This window comes from the organism of the source record quoted next, unplaced genomic scaffold (assembly GCF_019419815.1).
Source record: "Pyrus x bretschneideri cultivar Hongxiangsu unplaced genomic scaffold, Pyrus_bretschneideri_v1 Contig24, whole genome shotgun sequence".
In the NCBI taxonomy this organism is placed as follows: domain Eukaryota; kingdom Viridiplantae; phylum Streptophyta; class Magnoliopsida; order Rosales; family Rosaceae; genus Pyrus; species Pyrus x bretschneideri.
The window spans coordinates 5,145,894-5,163,671 of NW_025999546.1; the positions used below are offsets into that span (position 1 = coordinate 5,145,894).

A 17,778-nucleotide genomic window follows, 5' to 3' on the forward strand; every position below is an offset into this window, starting at 1 on the left:
ATTTTTTTTATAGAGATAATAAGATAAAAAAGAATAGTAATATAAAATGTTGACGTGGCTTAACCGTGACTACACAAACAGAAGAGCACGGGAAGTGGGAGGGCAAAGAATCTGCCTCCAAGTCTGAGTCTTCTCCTTGGCCTGATTTTTCAAGTAATTATTTTGATAGGACATTCACAATATGAAGTTTTTATGATTGTTTTTAATACAAATTATTAATATACGATAATACACCACATGTAATTATTCAATTGGAGGATCACTTAAAAAAATTCCACCAATAATTGATACTGTTAGTTTTTCAATTGTTAAAATAGTATCCGTCACTTTTAATATAATCGGGTAATATATTTCTATTCACTTATAAATAAAAGACCATAGATTTAAATCTCTCGAATGAAAGCTCAATACTAATTTATTCTCTCATCCATAAATATAAATATATCTTTATGTAAGATTAAAAAAACAAATCCCAAATAAGAAAATTGCACAATGGTCATTAGTTTTGTGCAATTTTAGTCAGAACTAATTTCTTTTAGCATTAACCATCTAATTGTTTCTGAGCACCACGATATGATTTAGTTGTATGCTTCTCTCCTTGTAAGTTGGAGATCTACAACTCTCGTAAATAACGAATTCGATACCAATTTATAGTTAATGACACATTTTGTGACTTAATCTATCCACCGAACATACTAAAAGCACTTTTAAATAAAATATTTTTGGAACCAAATCTTAGTAAAAATATGTCTTTTAGTATTATAGTCTAATAGTATTCTTTTTCATGTGTAAGTGAGATGTTAGGTTCAATTCTAGCCAAAGCTAAACTTGAACCACATTACTGCTAGCCTATTATAAGACTTAGCCTACTACATACCTAGTGCTTTAACCGAATACACTTCAAGTACTTTTGAAACCTGTAAATATTTTATCTAAAAACGCTTTTATATATTTAAAACGACTTGCTAAACCAGCCTTCTACCAATGGAAAAGCACCGAGTCTAGTTAGCAACTTGATGAATCTCAATGGACAAATAAAACTTAGTACAAACTTTCGATCAAAGTTACAGAGTTAAAAGAAAAAAAAAGAGACAATAAATTATGTACAAACCACATTTCAGTTCCCTACTTCCCTGAATAATTTGAATTTCTGGCGACCATGCCGGAGATTCTCCGCCACATTGTCCTACTTTACTGTGTCGGTGGCTTACCCCGAAACGAAAATACATTAAGTATTCCCGCTGACGACTGCAGATTCATGTGTAATCAGTGTCGGTACAGGTGGTTGAACACAGTCACAACAACTCGGCTCATCTCCTCTGAATTTCCACCAGATTACATCAATCATCACAAAAACTAAACCCTTTTTGCAGCTTTTGATCATCCCACAGATTACAGTGAAAGAGAGGTTTTTGGATGCAAGTGAAATGTTGGTCCAGGACCGCCCAGCTTCAAAAACCTCCAAACCCTCCAAAACCCAGCAACCACTTCACTTTTCTCATCCCAAAACCTTGATTTCCCCCAATTGGGTCTCCTTCAATTTCTTCAAGATCGCCACTTTGTCACTCCTAACATTCACCATCGCCACCCTCTTCTTCCTCTACAACTCCAACGACTCCCCCTCCACCTTCCTCTGCTTCAAATCCCACCTCCACGTCCCCAAACCCCTCCAATACCCCACTCTCACCTTCGATTCAATCCGACCCATCTCCGATAAGTCCTCCGGTTACGCTTCTTTCAGCTCCGATCGATGGATTGTGGTCTCCGTTTCGGATTACCCTTCCGAGTCACTTCGAAAGCTGGTCAGAGTCAAGGGCTGGCAGGTCCTTGCAATTGGGAATTCGAGGACCCCCGTGGATTGGAGCCTCAAGGGAGTCATTTACTTGTCGATGGATGACCAAGCGAAATTGGAGTTTCGGGTTTTGGACTACCTTCCTTATGAATCTTATGTGCGGAAGAGTGTTGGGTACCTTTTCGCTATCCAGCACGGCGCGAAATTGATATACGATGCTGATGATCGCGGGGATGTGGCGGATGGTGATCTCGGTAAGCACTTTGATTTGAAATTGTCAAATGTGGATGTAATGCAGGAGAGGATTTTACAGTATCCTAATGAAAACCCCAATAGAACTGTTGTGAATCCGTACATTCATTTCGGGCAACGATCAATTTGGCCTAGAGGATTGCCTTTAGAAAATGTAGGTGAAGTTGCGCACGAAGGGTACTATAGTGAAGTATTTGGGGGAATGCAGTACATTCAGCAGGGTATATCGAATGGCTTACCCGATGTGGATTCTGTTTTTTACTTCACAAGAAGGTCGGGTTCAGAAGAGCTCGATATTAGGTTTGATGAACATGCTCCAAAAGTTTCATTACCTCAAGGTATAATGGTGCCATTGAATTCTTTTAATACGTTGTTTCATTCTAATGCATTTTGGGCTTTGATGCTTCCGGTTTCGGTTAGTACAATGGCTTCTGATGTTTTGAGGGGTTATTGGGCACAAAGAATATTGTGGGAGATTGGTGGTCATGTTGTTGTCTATCCTCCAACTATTTATAGATATGATAAGATTGAAGCATACCCATTTACGGAAGAGAAGGATCTTCACGTAAATGTGGGTCGATTAATCAAGTTCCTGGTTACTTGGAGATCTAGTAAGATTAGGTTGTTTGATAAAATTTTGGAATTGAGTTATTTGATGGCGAAAGAAGGGTTTTGGACCGAGAAGGAGGTGAAGTTCACAGCAGCTTGGCTTCAAGATCTGCTTGCTGTGGGGTATATTCAGCCGAGGCAGAAGGTCATGAATTTGGATAAGCCAAGAACAATCATTGGCCATGCAAACTGGAAGGAATTTATTCCTCGAAAACTACCTTCTGTGCATCTTGGGGTTAAGGAATCAGAGATGGTGAATTATGAGATAGGGAATTTGATTCGGTGGAGGAAGTTTTTTGGCAATGTTGTTATGATCTTGTTTGTCAGCGGACCTATGGAACGAACTGCCTTGAAGTGGAGATTGCTCTATGGAAGGGTATTTAAAACCGTGGTGATTTTCTCGGGCAGTTCTAAAGATAAATTCGGTGTGGAGCAAGCTACATTGGACCAAGTATACAAGTAAGTTACTAGTTATGCAATGGTTTCTTTGTTGTCGTTGCCAACGTCCACACACATTCATGAGTTTCTTTGTTGTCATCATTTTTTAAATGTATATTATGCTGCCCTTACAATTATGCAAATGGTATGTAGGTATCTTCCCAAGATATTTAACATGTTTACAAGTGCAGAAGGATTCTTGTTCCTCCAGGACAATACTGTTCTCAACTACTGGAATCTACTGCAAGCAGACAAGGCTAAGCTGTGGATTACCAACAAGGTAGTGCAAATTCCCGATTACAAAACCCTGAATTTTAAACCAACACTGACTGATCATTCATGCACTCTCTCTTGTAGGTGCCTCAGTCTTGGATTACATCCTCAGTCAATGGTAAAGACATGGAATGGTTGTCGAAACAAGCAAATATGGTAAAGAAAGTTGTCAGCACTATGCCAGTCCATTTACAGGTCAACTACAAGGAGAGCATGCCAAGGGAGCAGAGTCTCGTTTTGTGCAGCTCCGAGGTATTCTATATTCCACGACAATTTGTTGGGGACTTTATCGATCTTGTAGGTCTCGTGGGAAAATTTGAAATCCACAGTAAGGTAGCAGTTCCCATGTTTTTCATGGCAATGGATTCGCCTAATAACTATGACTCAGTGCTCAATACAATGATTTATAAGCCAGACGCATCATCTAGCAACTCTTCAAGTATTTATTCTGCTCAAGTCGCAGCTGTCCATCCATGGACCGTTTCCAGCGAGTCTGATTACATGAAACTTATAAGATCCATGGCGACGGGTGACCCTCTACTGATGGAGCTGTTTTAAATTACGGTAGGAAACTTTATACCGCTCCCATTTTGTATGAGGCGTCTCAAACGAGATTGGTAATCGAAACAAAGGATCATTTGGTTCAAGTAGGCTTTAATTTCTTTCTAGTTTCCGTTTTTTCTCATGTACATATAGAATTTTCTTTCGCCGGTATGATTCCAGTCATTGATGTAAACTCGTGTCTTACAATTCGTATTTGAGCTGTGGATATATCGAATGAGAAGCATCGTTACATTACCGGTTCAGTGTAGCCTCTTTCTCGTTGTTTATGGCGCTTCATCGATTTATGCCAATTTTCTGCCCCTTTATTTTGCTAATTATTGATGATGGCGATTAGACACTAAATGCAGGATAAATCAGTATTAACTATAAAATTAAAGCCCTGTTATTCTTATTTGCTCCTAAAAAAAAAAAGCAAGCTATGTGTGAGTTAGACTTGTAGATAGAAATTGTTTTTTATTTCTCGACATTTCCATCCAATTAAGAATACGGTTGTAATTAAGAAATTGAGTTCAAATTAAAATAACAGAGTATGACAATATTCACCAGTGTACTCAAGTATCTATAACAAACATCCAAATTAATACATCAAGCGTATTGGAGTTGCATCCATACTACGAAACATAGTATTCAACTTACACATGTATGGTTATATTATTTGTCTCTTTGCAATTACCAAAAGTGGGTTAAGTGAAATTATCGATTAGTTCAGTTGGTAAATAGAACTCACAAAATCCCTCAATGTTTAATCCCAACAAACTATTCATTTTTCGTTTGGGAATTATATTAGTACTCCAAATGTAACAATCCGTTCCTAATTTTACGATTTTATTAATTTTTAAAAATAATTTGACGAAAATGCCTCTAGAGGCAAGATGTTGACTTTCGTTGACCATTGTATAACGAGACGTATGAAAAATTATTTTACCGAATCCTTGTAGTAATCAACATTACAAACGCGTAAGCGCAAGCAAAACTAAATTTAGAGTTACAACATAGATTCTACGAAGCACTGAATGTCAAGGATATTTTTCTTCATCATATATATTATTTTTTTATGACTTTAGCTTGTGCGCCAAATGAGGCCGAACCCCCCCCCCCCGGGTGTCTGCCTTTTTCTTTCTTCATTTTCGGGAAAACTTTTGAAATTAATATATAATTCATTTTTTATGTTCATGCATCTTGCATTGCTTTAGGATGCAATTTCTATTAAGAAAGCACACAATATCTCCACTTATACTCATACAAAAGGGACACCCACCTCTCATCTCTCACTCACAACTCTCCTCTCCCTCTCATATCTCTCTTCACTCTCTCTTTCACTTCGAGCACACGTACGCACAACCAACAACCACAAGGACTGCATTCTCATGACATTGGGAGCCCTGTGAACCAGAAACCATGGACAAAATCCCTCATTTACCTCTCCCTCGCGCTGCACAGTAGCAGCCACTGTGCTTGTCTCTCTGGCGAGTTCTCAGTCTCCGGCGAACAACACCGTCGACCACCACCGTGGTTCGACTTCCCTTCAGGACAGGAACAAACCCCAAACAAGTTTGGGGGCGGCAAAGCATCGGAGGAGACGGATCGACAACCACCCATTTCTAGGGTTCCAACGGTTCGTGATGGTTTTCAGACCACTTCTCGGCCGAATTGGACTTCGGCCCAGGTATGAAAGTTGTTCCTTTCATTGAAATTAAGCATAAATCACATATTTTTCTAATCTATCGTTGTTCTCTGGAGGGCACTGATTATGGCAGTATCGTTGTTCAAAATCTGTAAGTGTTTACTTATTGTATTATTTGTGTAAAAATAATTGTATTTATCTTATATTTTGAATATAGGATACCTGTTGAATTGACAATGGTTTCTGGCTACGCGGCTGTTCTGTTGGCCGGGGTTATGTTCTCCACATGATGGCGTTGAATGATGTGGGTTGTGTTTAGCAGCTAGATGGCCTATTTGATCCCACTTCTGATGCTGATGATTTTTCTAATGTTGAAAGTTTTTGTAAACGCTTGTTTCAATTGAAGAAGTGTTGTGTGATTGACAAGTCAAAATTGGATGGGAATGGTTATGGCATTGCATCAGAGGACATAAGAGATTTGGGGGACGTCTTTGTCGAATTGCCCACGTTGAGCTTTCTTGATTCACTTATTTTGGATGAGGAATCAATAAACTTTGATAGGTGACTTCTGCACTCTCATTTATTTTCCTTTCATTTGATTAAGTTTATGCTTAGTTACTAGGTTACATTATAGTATTTGATCAATAAATTGTGATGGTTGCTGATATCAGATTCTTCACTCAGTATTGGCTTCTTAGTGATTATAATTTTCTATCTAATTTTAATTTTCATTTGTCATTACGAGTATAATTGGAATTTTCACTTGTGCATCTGTAAATTTTCTCAAATACGCAGATTGGAGGACTACTACCAAGCTTGAGGAGATCATTACTCTAGGTCCTTTCACCTCAAGATCTTTCTTATACTCTGACGATTGAGGTGTTGTTGCATTCGAAAAATATATTCATGTGATTTTGCTTTACGTTATAAATTGACTTTTTTCCATTCGTCTCTGGATTGCTAACTCTAATTAGAAAATATATTCACGAATGAAAAAAGAGTCAATTTATAACGTAAAGCAAAATCACATGAATATATTTCCCGATGCAGCAATACCTCAATCATCAGAGTATAAGAAAGATCGTGAGGTGAAAGGATTTAGAGTAGTGATCTCCTCAAGCCTGGTAGTAGTCCTTCGATTTGTGTATTTGAGAAAATTTACAAGTGAAAATTCCAATTATACTCGTAATGGCAAACGAAAATTAAAATTATATACAAAATTATAATCAGTAAGAAGCCAATGTTGAGTAAAGAATCTGATATCAGTAACTAGGCTAAATCACAGTTTAATGATCAAATACTATAATGTAACCTAGTAAGTAGGCGTAAACTTAATCAAATGAATATTCAAAACAAGAAGAAGAGACAAATGAAGGGAAAACAAACAAGAGTGCAGAAGCCACCTATCAAAGGTTATTGATTCCTTATCCAAAATAAGTGAATCAAGAATGCTCAACGTGGGCAACTCGACAAAGAAGTACTCCAAATCTATCTCTTATGTCCTCTGATGCAATTTCGTGACCATTCCCATCCAATTTTGACTTGTCAACCACACAACACTTCAATTTAGACAATTCTTTACAAATACTTTCAACATTAGAAAATACATGAGCATCATAAATAGGCCATCTAGCTGCTGAACATAACCCACTTCATTCAACACTATCATGTGGAGAACATAACCTCGACCAATACAACAACCATGTAGCCAGAAACCATTGGCAATTCAGTAGGTATCCTATATTCAAAATATAAGATAAAACAGAGCTAACAAGGAACAACATTAATGCAAAATAGTTATGTTCAAATACAATAATTTTACACCAATAATACAATAAGTGTACTTACAGATTTTGAACAACGATACTACCATAATTAGTGCCCTCCTGAGAACAACGATAGATTAAAAAAATATTTGATTTGTGCTTAATTTTATATGACTCTTGTAAGCAGAAATAAAGTCACAAGGTGGCTACCCCCATAAGGATTTGAGATGGCCTTACATTGCCACTTGTGATCATCCTGAGACAAAGCTTCCTCAGTTAAGGGAGTAGCTCCAGCAATTAGAGAGAGAGAGCATCAGCAGCTACATTGTCATTTCTAGTTTTATAATGTATTTCATAATAGTCGCCCATTTTTGCTGAAATGGAGTGTGAGTATTAATGAGAAGATACTTTAGGCTGTGAAGATATGCTCGAATAAAGTGTCGGCCCTGTAAATAGTTGTGCCACTTTTTAACTGCATGTACAATTGCAATAAGTTATCGCTCGTATGTAGTTAAGGATTGATTTCAAGGTCCTAATGTTTGGCTATAGAAGGCAATTGGTCGGCCTTGTTGCTGCAAAACTGCACCGATTCCTTTCCCTGAGGCATCACATTCAATCTCAAAAGGAATTGAGAAATTTGACAAGGCTAGAACCTGTGGGGAAGTCATGACCTATTTCAAGTGAGTGAAGGCATCCTGAGCACTTGAAGACCAAAGAAAACCTTCTTTCTTGGTTAATTGATAAAGGGGTTGGCATATCTTGCCATAGCCAGGAATGAATTTCTTGTAATAACCCATTAGTCCCGGAAATCCTCTTAAGCTTTTCACATTAGTTGAAGTCGGCCAATCAGCAATGGCCTGCAATTTAGAAGGGTTTGTAGCTACCCCCTCTCGAGAAACAATGTGACCAAGGTACTTGACTTTACTCTGACCAAAGAAACACTTTTGTTTCTTGAGAAACAAGTGATGAGTCTTCAAAATCTAAAAGGCAATGCTCAAATGAGCTAGATGATCCTCCCAAAATTTGCTATAAACGAGGATATCATCAAAGAACACCAAGATAAAGTGTTTAATATGAGGCTTAAATATATCATTCATGAGGTTTTGAAATGTGGCAGGTGCATTGGTGAGCCCCAAAGGCATGACCAAAAATCCATAATGCCCCTCATGAATGCGAAACGCAGTTTTAGCAATGTCAACAGGATGCAGTCCTGATTTGATGGTAATTGGACCTTAAGTCTGAGTTTTAAGAAAAATTGAGCACCACACAACTTATCCAATAAATCATCAATCAAGGGTATAGGAAACATATCCTTAATTGTGATGGAATTGAACTCCTTGTAATCCATGCAAAGACGCCAAGTACCCTCCTTCTAACCAATAGCACTTAGAAAGAGAAAGGGCTATAACTAGGGCGAATGAACCCTGATTACAACAACTCATTAACTGCTTTCTCAATTTCTTTTTTTTGCATTGGGCCCTAGTGGTAGGGCCAAATGCTTGGGGGTTTTGAATCAGGAAGCAAAGGGATGCGATGGTCATGAGTTCTCTCTTGGGGGGGGGGGGTGGGGTGGAATGTAGTAGGGAGCACAAATAACTCCTCAAAGTTCCTTAATAATGTATGCAATTCTTGGTGTTGAGTTAGATCAAGCTTAGAGGCTTCCAACTTGTCTATGTCCATAGAATAAAGAAATAGGCCTAAGTTTGAAGTGTGAAATGCCTTGTCCAAATGCTGCAGAGAGACTTCGTGTAGAGAGGGAGGAGTGGCGGGCTTGTGAGAAAGCTTATAAGTGGCATGGTGCTTCTGGAATCCCATGGTTAAAAGGTGGAAATCCCATAGGACATGACTAATAGTAGATAACCAATCAACCCCCAAAACTAAGCCATAGCCTCCCAAAGGTAAAGCATATAAGTCATGTGTACACTGATAACCTCCAAGAACAAGTGATGCAACCTTAAGACAGCCCTGACTATGCACGTTTCCCTCATTGGTTGAAAGGTTGAGTAGGCTGCAAGGGCCAACCCATGTGCTTAGTCTAAAGTCAATGAAGCTATAAGTGCTTCTAGAATCCAACAAAATTCTCACAGAATGTTTCCAAACTAAACCTTCCACTTTCATAGTCTGAGATTTATGTGGTAAATTGGTGCCATAGAACGCACACTTGCTAAGCTAGGTTGCAATTCAGAAGGGATATCCTCAAATTCCTTCCTCATGTTCAACGAAATCCAGCATCAACAGTTGTTTCTAACCACATTTGTGACCCTTAGTCCACTTTTCCACACAAAACAAGCACTCCCCAAGTTCTTGTTTCTTAGCAATTTCTTTGGGGCTAAGCTTATTCACAAGTAAATTACCAAATCTGTTGTCAGAGGAAGTGGGAAAAAAGGGAACAACTGCCTAAGGTTTAATTTGTGATGTAGGGCGTTGAGGACCAAGTCTGAGCTCAGAGAGCTTAGTGTCGAGTTGCACTGCAAACGTAATTGCCTCATGCACATTTGCAGGCCTTAAATTCTTCACATCAAATTGCAATTCCTTTCTTAAACCGCCTAAGAAACAACTCTTAAGCAGTATTGGGACAACATCACTAGTACGGTTTGCCAATCGATGAAACTCAGAAATTTAGTCTTTGAGATTACCAGTTTGGCAAAGTTTGAATAGAGATTTTTCACAATCCTCAAACTCAGAGGACCAAATTCGGTGCAAAATGCTTTAGTAAACTCCTCCCAAGTGCGGTGTGATCTGAAGATAGTTCATCCAACGGAACCAATGCAACGTCTCCCCCTCCAGATGGAAAGAGACGGTCGTCACCTTCTGATGATCATCTGTAGTGTAGTAATCGAAGAACTGTTCCGCCTTGTAAATCTGGGCGAGTGGATCATCTCCGGGAGTGAACTTAGGGAACTCAATCCTGGGCTGCCATTGTTGGCGTGGTTGTGGACCACCTCCATCATAGATCTCCTAGTGTGTGTAAACACAAGAAATTCCTGAAACAAGCGACAAGAATACGTGTACAAAATATATATTTTGTATTAATGATTTTGGGGTTACAATCTCCTTGTAATTTGGTCCTCTGATTCTATCTTCGTAGGGTGTAGGTTTGTGGATGAATTGTTGATCCAAAGGGCCGTCGGGGCTTGATCTAAGGATGAACAGTTGATGAATGGATCTTCAAGGGGCGTTGGGCCTGATCTTGAAGAATGGGTGTATGAGTTTGTTAAGGTTGTTGATCCAAAGGGCCGTTGGGGCTTGATCTTAGGATGAACGGATGATGAATGATGAACACTTTCTTCAAGGGGCCGTCGGGGCTTGATCTTGAGTTAGTGGAAGTTCTTCAAGGGCCGTTGGGGCTTGATCTTGAAGGTTGGTGGATGAGCGGATCTTCAAGGGCTTTTGGGCTTGATCTTGAAGGTTGGTGGATGAGCGGATCTTCAAGGGCTTTTGGGCTTGATCTTGAATTGAACGGATGATGAACGATGAACACTTTCCTCAAGGGCCGTCGGGGCTTGATCTTGAGTTGGTGGAAGTTCTTCAAGGGCCGTCGGGGCTTGATCTTGAAGGTGGAAGTTCTTCAAGGGCCGTTGGGGCTTGATCTTGAAGGTTGGTGGATGAGCGGATCTTCAAGGGCTTTTGGGCTTAATCTTGAATTGAACGGATGATGAACGATGAACACTTTCCTCAAGGGCCGTCGGGGCTTGATCTTGAGTTGGTGGAAGTTCTTCAAGGGCCGTCGGGGCTTGATCTTGAAGGTGGATGATGAACGATGAACACTTTCCTCAAGGGCCGTCGGGGCTTGATCTTGAGTTGGTGGAAGTTCTTCAATGGCCGTTGGGGCTTGATCTTGAAGGTTGATTTGACGAAGAACGAAGAGTGCTTTCTTGATCCTTCGGGATTTGCTTGAGAGCTTTAGAGTTCCGAAGCTTGAAGGTTTTGGTGTGATATCAATTTCCCTTCCTTTCTTCCTTCCTTCCTTCTTTCTCCCCTTCAAATGAATGCCTTTGGCCTCCTATTTATAGAATTCCAAAACTTGATTTTTTGGATTTAAATAATCAGATGAAATAAATCATTTCTGCCAGGTATTGACACGTGTCCTATTTGATGACTTTTCCAATTTATTTCGATTTTTCGTTGAGTCACACGCTACATGTAAAATTTATGTGATACGTGAGCGTTGAAATTTTAATTATTGGTCAACATTCATTTCACCGAAATTTTGATGTCTACAAATGCCCCCACTTCAAGGCGCGTCGTAGACATGTGCTTGTCACGTGTAGAAGATGCGTTTTGAAGTCCCTTAATGTAAATGTCAACCCAAGGGCCGTCGAGGCTTGATCTTGAATTGGGCTGGAAATTTCTTCAAGGGCCATCGAGGCTTGATCTTGAGTTCGACTGGAAGATTTTCCGGTTTCCTCCAATTGTTGATTTTCCGCAGGCTTACTCTTGAACTGAGCTGGAGGACTCTTTTGGTCTCCTCCGAAGGTTTGAACTTACTCCTTTGATCTGGAGTTGAATTTGATTCAAGGGTGGTGAACACTTGATTTTGAATCGGACTTGTGATTTCTTCAAGGGCCATCGAGGCTTGATCTTGAACTGGGCTGGAGGATTCTTTTGGTCTCCCCCTATCGTTGATTTTCCTTTGTGCTACTCTTGAACTGGGTGCAGGGTTCTTTTGGTCTCCTCCACTCGTTGATTTTCCTTTGTGCTCCTCTTGAACTGGGCAGCAGGATTCTTTTGGTCTTCCCCGAAGGTCTGAGCTTACTCCTTTTTTTCTGTTTCTTTGTTCAATCTCTCCAATTCGTATTGAAGAGGGTTAGAGGATAGCTCAGCATATGCAGTTGTAGCTTGTCTCCACATGCTTCAATGCATCATTTTCACTTGCCTTACTTGCTCCCCTTTGCAGAAGTGGTATTTCCTTATGCAGGTTTAGCATCTTCTCTTGTACTATTTGTTCCTGATGCAGGAGTTGAAATGCAACCTTTGCATTTAAATGGTGCTTCAAAACATTACTTCTCCGCGACGATGAGTACTCGAGAGCAATGCAAGGTAAGCAACCAGGCAAAGGTTCTAGGCAATCAGTTCCAGGTCGGAAGTTTGATTTCAGGTTCCGACTGATAACTCTATTTCCCCTTCTCCTGCATGTAAGAGCAAGGACAAAGAAAAGGACAGGGAAAAAACATGATATGAGATACCTTTGCTTTCGCCCTTGATGATATGAGATACTTTTGCTTTTGAAGAAGCGGTGAATGAATCAGCACATGCTTCCATCTACCGTTTCCTCCTAGGTCATCTGTACTCCAGGCATCTGGTATCATCTTTGGGGAAGAGGAAAAAATTGAGTATTTTGAGATGTTTTGCTGGGAGTGTACTCTCGGAGGTGAGGAAGAGTGGGGCATTTTTTTTTTTCGCAGGTCTGCCTTGCCATAAAAGATGAAGGTCGACATATATAGGGATTTCCCAATAGCAAGTGGTGGTACTGTTCTTTTACCCTTGTCGACAAACGTTTTGATCCCGTAAATTCGGCTTTTTGAAATAGTGACGACTCTTCGATCTTTGAATACGCCTCTTTGATTTCTGAACGACGCCTCTTCGATTTCTGAACGAGCGTCTCTTTTGACAAAGTGGCACGCTTTTTCTGAAAAGCAGAGAAAGCGTCGCCGAACTTTGCGCTCGTCAGCTAAAGATGTGTAGCTGCGATGATGACCTCCACGTGATCTTTTGACAAAGTGGCACCCGTGCTCTGAAAAGCCGCGAAAGCGTCGCCAGCCTCCACGTGTTTTCAACTTTGTCGGAGATCTTTTGACAAAGTTGAACGCGTTTTCTGGAAAGCCGAGAAAGCGTCGCCTAACTTACGCCGGAAAATCCAGCTTTTGAGATTTGCAGAGCAATGTCTCTTCATTTTTTGAACAAGCGGCCCTTCGATTTCTGAGCAAGCGCCTCTTCGTTTTTATAGAGGTATTGATCACCTCTAACATGCACACTTCGAAGGTTGCTCATTCCTGAAAATCATCTCCGGCCTTTTGAGTTTTAACTCCATCCACCCATCTCTTTTAACACCTTTGAAAAATGGCTAACCCATCGAACCTTAGCTTAGAATTGAGTCTCAGCAGTGATCCGGTTGCGCCGCTTCAAGGTAATGTATGATGTCCTTCTTTCTTATCTTCTAACGGTCCTCTTACAGGTGAAGACTCAGTGATGCAGGACGCCACAACAGCTACAATAGTGGCTCGGAACCTCCTCACTCCCAAAGACAGTCAGCTGCTTTCAGGACGGTCTGATGAGTTGGCCGTTCAAGAGTCCCTCGCTCTTAGTGTTCAGTGTGCGGGCTCTGTGTCCAACATGGGCCAACGCCTGCTTGCTCGGTCCCGTCAAGTGGAATCATTGATGGCAGAGGTGGAAGATCTTAAGCAGGAGATTAAACAGCTTAAGTACGAGAATAGAAGTTTGCATGTGCTTGCAAATAACTATTCGTCGGGCATGAAGAGGAAGCTTGATGAGATGCAAGAATCTCAAGGTCGCATTCAAAGTGACCGTCAAAGGCTTGCGTCTTTCTTCCAGAGGCACATTTTTCCGGCGTCATCAAGCGTTCCACCAAGTATTGGGGCCTCGAATGATCTATCTTCGGTGCTTCCCGCTCCTGGAGTTTGGCCGAGTAGTGGGGCTTCACGTGAACGACCTTTGTGAAGGGTCCATCTTCCTCTTTCTTTGTTAGATACTTTTTTTTTTTTTTTTTTTTTTTCGCACTTGTAATTTCTCGAAAATCAATGAACATGCTTCGTTTTATTCAGTGTATTATGCTAAATACTGATAAAACATATACATCACTGTCCATCATCAATTTTTTTATTCATTTGTTTGCTTTCGGTGGCACTGATCCACCATTCATTTATATATATATATATATATATATATATATATATTTCAGATGGTGCCAGAAGCACCACCATTGTTTTTTCCTTTCTTTTTATTATATATATATATATATTTTTTTTTTTCACATGGTTCCAGAAACACAATCATTGTTTTTATTATACATATATATATATATATTTTTTTTTTCTTTTTTTTTTATTATTCTTTTGAAAGATGCTTCCAGCATCATCATTGCTGCTTTTTTTTTTTTTTTTTTTATTATTCTTTTGAAATATGCTTCCCGGCATAATCATTGCTACTTTTTTTTTTTTTTTTTTTTCTTTATAAGGCCATCTACAAGGCTGAGTTCGTGGGTGAAGACCCAGGCGAGTCCGAGAGAAGACGGAGGAGATCTTTGGGTGTGAGTTGACAAACTTTGATTTTGTCAATCACATTCAAAGGCAGCAGCAGAGGCAAGCAGACGGATGAGATCTTTGGGTGTGAGTTAACAAACTTTGATTTTGTTGATCACATTCAAAGGCAGCAGCCATGGCGGAGGTGCAGAAGCAGCCAGAGCTTGAGGCAGAGTGTAAGGCGTCGAGTTTGAAGACCGGCTAGTCGTTTGACGGCGGTCAATGAAGCTCTTCGTTGATTTTGATCAAGGTGGCCAGAATAACGAACTCGAGGTAGTGCAAGGCGTGAGGAGACAGAGGAAGGAGCTCCACCATCACCATTGAGCACAGGCAAGGAGCACAGCCACTGAGCACAGGTAACCAGGCAACCGTCTAATTTGATTGACTGCAACGTTGGAAGCTTTTCCAAACTATCAGCAAGAGCAAGAGTCACAGGAGAGACAATACAAGTTACTCTAAACATCCTTCACTACAGCTCGCTAGGGCGGACAACCCAACATGACTAATGTTCTGACAGCTAGATATCTCAAGTTTCTTAAGCGACTTGCACCCATGTTTGAAGGTAGAAAGGCCGTCATCGTCGATGTTGAGCTTGAAGTGGAGGAGTTGCAGCAAATGGTGGCGATCCTCGTGGACCTGTGAAGTACATAAGTTTGCAGCCATCATTCTAGCTAGTAGGCAAACGTCCCTTGTGACCTCGGGAGTTACTCTTGGATTACCATCACGATCACCACCCATCCAGGAAGAAAACTGAATAAGTGGGGCGTTATGGGGAACACGCTCATTAATCCCAATATTCTTCAAAGTTGTATCCACACGACGGAGAAATTTTGGGACACCCTTCCAAATTGTTTCATGGAAATAGCTCATCCCCGCTCTCATCTCATCTTGTGGAGTGGGAACTGTTCTTCGGATCTCATCCGTACGAAATGCAGCTTGGATCTCTGGGCCCTGGGGAGGTCAGCGGAGCAGCGAATTCAGGGCGGCGACGGCGTCTTCAAATTTCTGCTTCCTCGAAGGTGGTCTGAGTCAGACAGTCCCTGATCAATTGGGTAGAAGGCACATCGAAGGTTCTGTGGAGAATGAGCGACTGCACGAAATAGATCCCGAAGAATCCAAGCAAGTAGATGAAGGAGGCGACGAATGCGAGTATCGCGACGATCTCGGAGAAGTTCACGACGTGGAGCGGCGTCGAGGTCCTGATCTTCCTCTATTATTTTCTAAAGCTCAGCATCTGCCCAATCTTCAATTCTGTCTGGGTTTTTGACGAGAGGCAAATGATCGGCTGCGACCAGTGCAAGCAGGTCGAAGGAACTTTCACTACCATTTCTCTCTGCTTTTCAGATCAGAGAAAAATGTGAAAAAAATTTGATAGATCTGCAAAAAGCTTTGTATATATAAAGCTTCGAATTTTTTTTTTTTTAATCGGATCTGTAAAGTCTCTGCCTTTTTTGCTTCCGACTCACTCTTCAACTTGTTCAATTTTTTATTTTTTTTTATTTTTTTTTGCGGAATCCGGTGCGCTTATCGTGATGGTGAGTTGGGTTTGGTCGCACCGGGAGTCCAGCCATTACTACTGGAGCTGCCACATTGTTACTAATGCTGAAATTGGCGTCGCTAGAGGGGCTGGTACTTGATGCAGTTCGCGACGAGTAGGCCGCCGGCTGCAGCGCTGCCTGTAATTCCGGCCGAACGACGTGTCGGACTGTGCAAATGTCTTGGTGCTCTATGAAACTTTCCACTCTGGAAAAGACACGGCCGCAGTCACAGGAATGTCCTCTGGTGCCGCAGGTTTTGAGGTGTGCTTTGTAATCGGACTGCACGGCGTAGCCTTTGGAGCACTTGTCGCAGACCCACTGCTTGTGGTTGCTGTGTTTTCTTCTGAAGTGTTTTTTTTTTTTGATCCCGACGAGATCGCCTAGGGCGTGGCGGGGGTCGTGGTGGAGGCAGCTGGGCTCCGGGCACACAAACACCTTCTTCTTGATCACCTGATCTTCTGCTATCTCTCGCTTCAGTAGTTTCCACGGCACCTTAGGACGACGCCTGTGCATCTGCAGATTCTGGTCTCTCTGAAATCCCTGGTTGCAGATCTCGCACACGTACCGGTCCGATTCGAGTAGAGTCTTGGGAGACCGAGACACCACTTCTGCATCCGGATCTGGTGTGCCTGCAGGTCTTCTTTTTCGTTTGTGGGTGGCTCCGCCATTTTCATGAGAGGAAGAAGACGGAGGAAGAAGAAGAGGAGCTGGCGCTGCTGCTGTCGCTTGGTGCTGCTCCCGAACCACCGACGCTTCGAGGTCCGAATGGTCTGAATCGGCACCACCGCTGGATTTCGAGGCTGCAGTCCACAGAGCCGCCATGGTGACGAGCCCTGAGAAAGGGTAGTCCTTCTAGGGGTGGTGGGAGGACACGTGGCAGTCGTTGAGTGCTAGGAAGGCGTCGGGGAGAACGTGGACGATATGCCGATGACGCTGGTGACGAAGATGACGGAGATTGAGATTAGCTTGAGGTGAGCGGCGGCGCGTCCGTCCCGGCAGGAGAGGGACCGAGCCGTGTCTGATACGCAAGAGGCCATTTTCCTATATAACCAACAAGCAAAATACAACTGACTCTGAGGCCTCTTTAATTTGTGGGCTTGTTGTCTGGTTGGGAAAATGGACAGAGAGAGGGAGAGAGATGCTTGTGGGGTTAAATAGTGTGGGTTCCATCGATTGATGAGAGAGAGAAGAGAGCAAAGCAGAAGGAGAGAAGAAGATGGTGACTTGGGCCGAGTGAGGATGGGCTTTGAGAGTTGGGCCCGGATTTGTCGCTGGGCTCGCTGGCTTTGGAAAGTGGAGTAGAAAATTTTGGAGCCGGCCTCTTTTTTTTATTTTTTATATTTTATTTTTATTTATTTATTTTATTTTTTATTTTTTATTTTTTATTTTTATTTTTTTTTATTTTTTTTTGGATAGAGAATATATATTTTTTTTTTCTAATACATAGTAACATATGTATTTTTTTTTCTTTTCTTTTGTAATAAAATTGACTTTCTTTAATGAAACATTTATTTATTTATTTTGATGTGACTGTACTTGAAGTTTTGAAGTTTCAAGTTGCCTACGTACTCTTCCAGAGAAGAGATCAAGTCGTAACGTAGTTCAAATGAGTGATGGTTTTGATGATGATTTTGATGATGATTTTGCCGTACACAGTTTATGC

The 17,778-nt window shown here is 41.2% G+C and overlaps 2 protein-coding genes and 1 long non-coding RNA gene across 3 annotated transcripts; 2 read left to right on the forward strand and 1 right to left on the reverse strand.

Moving 5' to 3' along the window:
• Positions 1 to 1,427: 1,427 nt before the first annotated feature.
• Positions 1,428 to 4,162, forward strand: LOC103957581 (probable glycosyltransferase STELLO1). The gene is made up of 3 exons (XM_009369759.3): positions 1,428 to 3,112; positions 3,245 to 3,371; positions 3,449 to 4,162. Exons 1-3 carry the CDS (start codon positions 1,428 to 1,430, stop codon positions 3,920 to 3,922), a joined length of 2,286 nt encoding a protein of 761 aa, XP_009368034.2. The 3' UTR covers positions 3,923 to 4,162.
• Positions 4,163 to 5,377: 1,215 nt separating this feature from the next.
• On the forward strand, positions 5,378 to 8,248 carry LOC125478265. The gene is made up of 2 exons (XR_007259113.1): positions 5,378 to 5,594; positions 5,770 to 8,248. It is a non-coding gene; the product is annotated as an uncharacterized LOC125478265 (long non-coding RNA).
• A 7,825-nt stretch (positions 8,249 to 16,073) lies between these two features.
• LOC125478226 (zinc finger protein SHOOT GRAVITROPISM 5-like) lies at positions 16,074 to 16,937 on the reverse strand. The gene has a single exon (XM_048586138.1). The coding sequence runs from the start codon at positions 16,935 to 16,937 to the stop codon at positions 16,074 to 16,076; it is 864 nt and encodes a 287-aa protein (XP_048442095.1).
• Positions 16,938 to 17,778: the final 841 nt, after the last annotated feature.

Bases quoted from the DNA above. Each gene is read 5' to 3' on its own strand.
- LOC103957581 (XM_009369759.3), top strand. From the start codon at position 1,428: ATGTTGGTCCAGGACCGCCCAGCTTCAAAAACCTCCAAACCCTCCAAA. The intron at 3,113-3,244 runs GTAAGTTACTAG...AATGGTATGTAG, and splicing joins ACATTGGACCAAGTATACAA to GTATCTTCCCAAGATATTTA. The intron at 3,372-3,448 runs GTAGTGCAAATT...TCTCTCTTGTAG, and splicing joins AGCTGTGGATTACCAACAAG to GTGCCTCAGTCTTGGATTAC.
- LOC125478226 (XM_048586138.1), bottom strand. From the start codon at position 16,937: ATGGCGGCTCTGTGGACTGCAGCCTCGAAATCCAGCGGTGGTGCCGAT.